This window comes from Mus caroli, chromosome 9, assembly GCF_900094665.2.
Source record: "Mus caroli chromosome 9, CAROLI_EIJ_v1.1, whole genome shotgun sequence".
Lineage (NCBI taxonomy): Eukaryota > Metazoa > Chordata > Mammalia > Rodentia > Muridae > Mus > Mus caroli.
The window spans coordinates 15,708,122-15,716,118 of NC_034578.1; the positions used below are offsets into that span (position 1 = coordinate 15,708,122).

A 7,997-nucleotide genomic window follows, 5' to 3' on the forward strand; every position below is an offset into this window, starting at 1 on the left:
ACTCACTTTGTAGACCAGGCTGGCCTCGAACTCAGAAATCCGCCTGCCTCTGCCTCCTGAGTGCTGGGATTAAAGGCGTGCGCCACCACGCCCGGCCTATACATCATTTTTCTAAGAACTTCTTTGTACTGGGGAGTTAGAAAAGTCATAAAGGAGACTGCAGTCACAAAGTATCTGAAAAGATAAAACTTAATGCAGAAATAATTTAGTTTTGTTTTATGGCTCAAGTTCATAGTCCATCACGGTAAAAAAGCTTGCCTTTGGGAGCAAGAAGTTGAAGGTCACATCAAATCTGCATACAGGTAATAAAAAGTGATTAACAAGTGGATTATGTTTACAAAATTTCTATAGTTTACAGTCCCAGCAACATTTAAGACATACAGAGGGGAATATTTTATCAAAAGAAAGAATTAAAACAACATTGAATGAATAAGCCAGGAAGAGAATATAAAATTTAATGCTTTCTCTTTTATTCAGACACTAAAACTAAGTAATGTAAAATTAAAATAAACTTGAGAGGAAGAGAGGCTCAGGCAAAGAAGGTTAAAAATATAGAAAAAACCTGGGTGATGTTGTAATTTAATGTATGTAACTATTCAAATTAATCTCATTAATTCATATAATTAGTATATATTAGTAAAAAGTTCAATAAATGTACACATGCAAATTTATATAATGCAACTACTTATAAAGTATGAGAAGGATTAACATATCGATTGTAAATGTCTCCATGAGTTGCTAATGTTATGTATCTTGAACATATTTATGCTTACATTGTAGATACCAACAAATATATAAAATATATTCAAATATGAAATACAAATAGATGTCTTAATAAATCTACTGATGAAGGTATAATGCGATATTTGAATTTACTGAAATTTCAGTGTGTTATATTTCCAGGTTTTTATAATGAAGGTATTAGAGAATATAATGAAAGGCAAATATGTCCTCATGGGTCAGGATAGCAGATATACTGAATTTCTCCCATCTACATAGTTGGTCTTTAAGGACCTACACTCCTGGGATGCTACTGAATTTAGTATTTATATTCTAATAAGAAGCTCTAGTTATTAAATAGACAGGGACCTGGAGACTATAGGTACCAACCAGTTAAATATTCACTTAAAAGCACTGCAAGGTCAGAAAACAATGGCGTCATCTTCATCTAGATTCTGTCCTTTCTTCTCTGAGCCCCAGATTCTGTTCAGGGCATGCAAGGGGTGAATATTTTCATAATGGATGGCATGCTGAAGATTAATTTATTTGGAAATTTTCAAGTAATGTAGAGTGCTACATTTAAAGATTTGACATGAGGGCAGGTTTTTTACCACAAATTTATTAAGGTAAACCAGTGAGGACATTATACATGAGGTCTCAGGTGAGCAGTCTGTCATTTTATTGATATATTGTCACTGTCACTGTGACAAGTATTCAGCTTTTGTTCAGAGCATCCAGAGATATTTTCTTCCAAAAAAGAAATATTATCCTCATATATTATGGCTGCTTTAAATATTTTTTATTAATTTTAGTATGTTTGGTAATGAAGGCAAATGTTTGGGTTAGTTAATATGTTAGCTTTCAGAGGCTTTTATAGCAAAATACCATATATTGGGTAGATTATTCACAATCATTTGCTAACAGTCTGGGGTTGCTGAATATGTTTAACAATAGGTTCAACCAAATCTGTTCCCAGAATACTTTTTAATTGTGTGTAGTTGGGTATGTCCATTGTATATATCTATGTGCCTTTATTCTTTATGTACCTGTTATAATTTTATATATTATATTACCATATTTTATGTTATATAAGAACAAGAATTTTTTGGCCAGATCCTAAGCTAGCTTCTTAACAATTACATTTATCCTTGTGTAAAAATATTCTGAAGTACTGAGGATAATTCATGTAATGAATGAAATATAAAAGAAGAAAACATGAAACATGACTTTGCCTCAAATAGTCACAGCCTTCTGACTCTCTGTGATGCCTTGGATTTACCTTTGTGAGGACATGTGAGGAATCTGAGCAGAAACCTGAAAATGCAGAAAAGTTCAAATGTCATTTTCAAACTCCCAGTTTTTACTTTAGCTTGGAAAATATGTTAAACAAGAATCACAGAAATTAAATATGCCAGCAAATTGACTTATTATGTAAAATACACTTGGCATGTAGTTGCAATAATAACAAAAATTGCATACAGGCTAAAAGATATGGTGCAGACATGTGCAATTCTAGTACAGCTATTAGGAGAACGAGATAGAAGTTAAATAATAGAAATGCTACCAATAAAGTCTTGGTACAGATATCATACCATAATCATCATAAAAATATCAAAGACACTTGATCCAAGATATAGAAGTAAAAACTGACACCTGAGTCTTTCTTCTGCTCTTAACAAATGTCACATAAAATGTACATAAAATGCCCCACCTTCAATGGGCACAGAAGTATGAAAACTTCCTTTACAGCTGGTGGCAATGTTTAGGGAAATTGTGAAAACTTTCACTTGTAAAGGAAGTAGGTCAACGTTGTTGACGTTGAAATTTTATAGCCAAGACCAATTTTTATCTGTATTCCAGCTGGTGGTGACTTTTATGGAGAGGTACAAATGATGATCACATAGATGGTCCTGGTTAAACTCAGTGGGTCACAAAAACAAGAATAAAAACTTGAGCATGGCATAGAAGTAGTTAGAAAAGAAAAAGGGTGGCAGGGAATCAGAGAGATATTGTGGAGTTGGAGTAATAAGAATGCATTATACAGGTGTATAAAATTGTCAAAGAGCAAATTTAACTAACAAAAGAAAAATATGAAATAATATTAAGGCATTTTGTAAAATTTTGGCTATTAATTCTCATCAAATGAAATTCTGTAAGAAAATGACTGACATATATTTATTTTTATCCTAATACAATGTGATACTGATTTTTCTTATTTAGAATTGATTACTTATATTTTCATTTTGTTACATTTTCTCCTAAAGACTGACAAGAAACATGGAGCCCCAAAACAGGACATTTGTGTTACAGTTCCTTCTTCTTGGATTTACAGATGATGCAGAACTTCAATCTCTCATCTTCAGCCTCTTCCTGTTCATATACTTAGTCACCATCCTTGGAAACCTGCTCACAATTCTTTGTATAAGCTTTGAGTCCCACCTCCAAACCCCCATGTACTTCTTTCTCTCTAACTTGTCCTTTAATGACATTGGCTTAAGCACAGCCACAGTCATCAAGATGCTGGTTAACATCCAAGCAAATGACCAGAGCATCACTTACACAGGCTGCCTCACACAGCTCTTCTTTGTACTTGCTTTTGCATACTTTGAAAATTTTCTCCTTACAGTAATGGCTTATGATCGCTTTGCAGCTATTTGTCACCCATTAAGGTATAATATCATTATGAATCCTAACTTATGTGTTCTACTCTCACTGAATTCTCTGTTCATTAGTATTATGGATTCCCTGATTCACACACTTATGGTGCAGCGGCTGTCCTTCTGCACAGATCTGGAAATCCCTCACTTCTTCTGTGAACTTGATCAGGTCATCAAGCTTTCCTGTTCTGACACCCGAATTGACAATATTGTGCTCTTTGTTGCAACTTGTGTATTTGGTGGTGTTCCTCTTTGTGGAGTCATTTATTCTTATTATCATATTATGTCTACAATCTTGAAGATAACATCATTGGAGGGAAAATATAAAGCCTTCTCTACTTGTGGGACTCACTTGTCAGTGGTTTCCTTATTTTATGGGGCGGGTTCTATGGTATATATTAGCTCTGCAATAAGTGCCTCACCAGGGAAATCTGCAGTGGCTTCAGTGATGTACTCTGTGCTTCCTCAAATGATGAACCCTTTTATCTACAGCTTAAGGAACAAGGATATGAAAGTTTCCATAAGAAATCTTTTTATCAGGACCATTTCACTTGAATAATGTGTACTATGCTTAGAGTTTGCAATCATAAAATTAGTCAAAAATGATTGGATTTCTGGTAAAGTACAATTTCTAAAGCTTTTGTTGCTGTATCATTATAAAATTATGCTTCAATAAATTGTACTGAATCTTGGACTCTCTATGTGTCAACATCTGTGAAACATAACATAAGACTTTACTTCTTTAAGAACATTTTATTCTTCATGATTTGTGGAGGATAATGAAAAAAAAAAACAAAAAAACGACCAAAATCCCAAAACTAGCACGTGGTTATTCTTGTATATTCTCAGAAAATGTAAAAATTTAGAAATATTAATGTTGAGATTATTTTCAAAACAGTGTACTAAAGTGTAAAATGTTATCTGAACTGGCAGATTATTCCACATGCAAAGGCACTTACCTCTAAGCCCAAGGAAATAATTTCAATCCCTGTGACCAACATGGTGGAAGGAAAGGACTAACTTTTTCAAGATGCAATCCATGATCTATGTGCACTTTATGATTCATCCAAGTTAGACTGAAGCATTGTTTCATGAGAGCTTCAGGTTATTAGCCTTCCGTTCTGTGGATTGTAGTCTAGGTATTCTGTATTTTTTTTTTTTTTGCTAATATCCACTTATTAGTGAGTACATACTATACATGTCCTTTTGGATCTGAGTTACCTCACTCAGGATGATATTTTCTAGTTCCATCCATTTCCTGCAAAACTCATGATGTCTTTGTTCTTAATATCTGAATAGTATTGAATTGTGTAAATGAACCACATTTTCTGTATCCTTTCTTCCATTGTGGGACATCTGGGTTGTTTCCAGCTTTTGCCTATCACAGATATGGCTTCTATGAACATAGTGGATCACGTGCCCCTGTAGTAGGGTGGGAAATCTTTTAGGTATATGTCTGAGAATATTACAGCTGGCTCTTCGGTATATATATTTCCAATTTTCTAAGGAACCTCCAGATTCATTTCCAGAGCAGTTATACCAGTTTGCAATCCTAGCAGCAATGGATGAGTGTTCCTCTTTCTCCATATCCTCAATATCATATGCTATCATCTGAGTTTTTTATCTTAGCCATTAAGATTATTGTAAGGTAGTATCACAGGGTAGTTTTGATTTGCATTTCCCTGATGACTAAGGATGTTGAACATTTCATAGGTGTGTGGAATTCTGTCTGGGTGTTCTTGTCTATTTCATTAATCAATCAACTATTTAGTTTCATTAATATTGAACTACTTTTATTACAATATCACTGTAATAAAGTTTAAATCATGAATAGTGATAGCTCTAGCCGGTCTTTTATTATTTTGGATTCTTTTAACTATTTTTGTGGTTTCAATATAAATTTGACTGTCTTTTAGTTTTTTTAAATAATTCTTCTGGAATTTTGATGTGGATTCCATAGACTCTAGATTACTTTCCATAGGATGGTGAGTCAAAACTGTTAATCTTACCAACCCTTCATCATGGGAGATCATTCAGTTTTCTGGTGGCTTCCTTGTCTTCTTCCTTCAATGACTTAATTTTGTGTGAATATCTTACCCTTGCTGTATTAGAGTTATCCCAATATATTATGAGGGACTTTTGGTAAAGTTCCTGGTTCCCTCACTTCTTAGTCTGTTTGCTATTTGTGTTTAAGAACATCACTGAATTTTGTGTTTTGATTTTTTTTTACTTTTTATTGTCTATTTTATTTATTTAAATTTAATAAATAAATATTTACTTATTAAATTTCAAATGTTATCCCCTCCTTCCTAGTTTCCCCTCCAAAAACTCCCTACTCCCTCCCCCCTCTCTCTGCTTCTATGAGGGTGCTCCTCCAACCAACCACCCACTCCTGCCTCAGTTTCCTAGCATTCCCCTACACTGAGTCATCAAGCCTCCACAAGACCAAGGGGCTACCCCTCTCATTGATGCCAAATAAGGCAGCCCTTTGCTACATATGCAGCTAGAGCCATGAAAACCTACATGTGTGTTCTTTGGTTGTGGTTTACTAGATGGGAGCTTTGGGGGGAGTGGTGAGTTGATATTTTTGTTCTTTCTATGATTTGCAAACCCCTTCAGCTCCTTCAGTCTTTCCCCTAATTCCTCCATTGGGGTCCATGAATTTATTCCAATGGCTGGCTGCGTGCATCTGCATTTGTATTAGTCAGGATCTGGCACAGCCTCTAAGAGTACAGCTATACCAGGCTCTCTGCTCCACTCTTTGTCCATGTATTTCCTTTGGACATAAACAATTCTGGATTAATATTTTTGAGATACATGAGTTGCCCCATCCCTCAACTGGAGGCCATGTCTATCAACTGGATATGATATCTAGAGGTTCTGTCTCTCATGTGTTGGGTTTTTCTGCTAATGTCATCACTGGTGGATCCTGGGAAACTCTTGGATCCCTGGCATCTGGGACTTTCTAGTGGCTACCTTCAGTTATGCATCCCCCACTGTTACACAGCTAATTTCAAATTCTTGAAATTATTTCTCCCCTGTCTCTTCCTACTTTTGTTCCTGCCCACCATTTTTCTTCTCACACCTCTTTCTTTCCCAGGTCCCTCCCTTCCTCCCTCTATGTCCTCTATGTCCGGTGATTATTTTTTCCCCATTCTGAGTAGGATTCAATCATCCACACTTTGGTCTTCCTTCTTCTTGGTTTTATATGGTCTGTAAGTTGTATTGTGGATATTCTAAACATTTTTTGCTAATATCCACTTATCATTTAATACATGTCATGAGTGTTCTTTTGTGACTGGGTTACCTCACTCAGGATGATATTTTAAAGTTCAATTCATTTGCCTGCAAATTTCATGAAGTCATTGTTTTTAATAGCTGAGGAGTACTTTGTCGTGCAAATGTAACATTTTTTTGTATCCATTCATCCACTGAGGGACATTTGGGTTGTTTCCAACTTCTATGAGGCTCCTATGAACATAGTGGAGCATATGTTATTGTTATATGTTCGAACATCTTTTGGGTGTATACTCAGGAGTAGTATAGCTGAATTCTCAGATAGAACTATTTCCAGTTTTCTAATGAAGCACGAAACTGATTTCCAGAGTGGTTTACCAACTGACAATTCCACCAACAATAGAAGACTTTTCCCCCCGTCTTCACATCCTCACCAGCATCTGCTGTGGCCTGAGTTATTGATCTTAGTCATTCTGATTGGTGTGAGGTGGAATATCAGGGTCATTTGGTTTGCATTTCCCTAATGACTAAGGATGTTGAACATTTCTTTAAGTACCTCTCTGCCATTTGAGATTTCTTGGTTGAGAATTCTTTCTTTAGCTCTGTGCCCCACTTTTAATAGGGGTATTTGGTTCTCTGGAGTCTAACTTCTTGACTGCTTTGTATATTTTGTAGATTACCCCTCTTTGGGATGTAGGGTTGGGAAAGATCTTTTCCAAATATGTTGTTTGCCATTTTGTCCTATTGACAGTGTCTTTTGTTTTAGAGAATGTTTTCAATTTTATGAGGTCCCATTTGTCAATTGTTGATCTTAGAGCATGAGCCATTGGTGTTTTGTTCAGGAAAGTGTTCCCTGTGGCAATGTGTTTGAGGTTCTTTCCCATTTTCTCTTCTAGTAGATTCAACATATCTGGTTTTATGTGGTGGACCTTGGTCCACTTGGACATGAGCTTTGAACAAGGAGATAAGAATGGATCAGTTTGCATTCTTCTACATGCATATGGCCAGTTTAACAAGCAGTATTTTTTGAAAATACTGTCTATCTTCCCCACTGAATAGTTTTGGCTTCTTTGTCAAATATCAACTGACCATAATTGTGTGAGTTTATCTCTAGGTTTTCTATTCTATTCCATTGATGTACCTGTCTGTCTCTGTAACAATACCATACAGTTTTATCATTGTTCCTCTTTAGTACAGCTTGAGGTCAGGAATGGTGATTCCTAAAGTTATTTTATTGATGAGAAATTTTTTTTTTTTTTTTTTTTTTTGCTATCTTGGGTTTTTTATTATTCCAGATGCTTTTGAAAACTGGTCTTTCGACACTCGCCAACTGCCCACAACACCCGCCACAGGATCTTAAGACTTCTGGTGAGGGGAGCACAG

The 7,997-nt window shown here is 35.5% G+C and overlaps 1 protein-coding gene across 1 annotated transcript; it reads left to right on the forward strand.

The window, feature by feature from the left end:
* Window positions 1-2,975: 2,975 nt before the first annotated feature.
* On the forward strand, window positions 2,976-3,955 carry LOC110301568 (olfactory receptor 7G2-like). Its single transcript, XM_021172077.1, has one exon. It carries the CDS (start codon window positions 2,998-3,000, stop codon window positions 3,934-3,936), a length of 939 nt encoding a protein of 312 aa, XP_021027736.1. The 5' UTR covers window positions 2,976-2,997; the 3' UTR covers window positions 3,937-3,955.
* The last annotated feature ends 4,042 nt before the right edge of the window (window positions 3,956-7,997 follow it).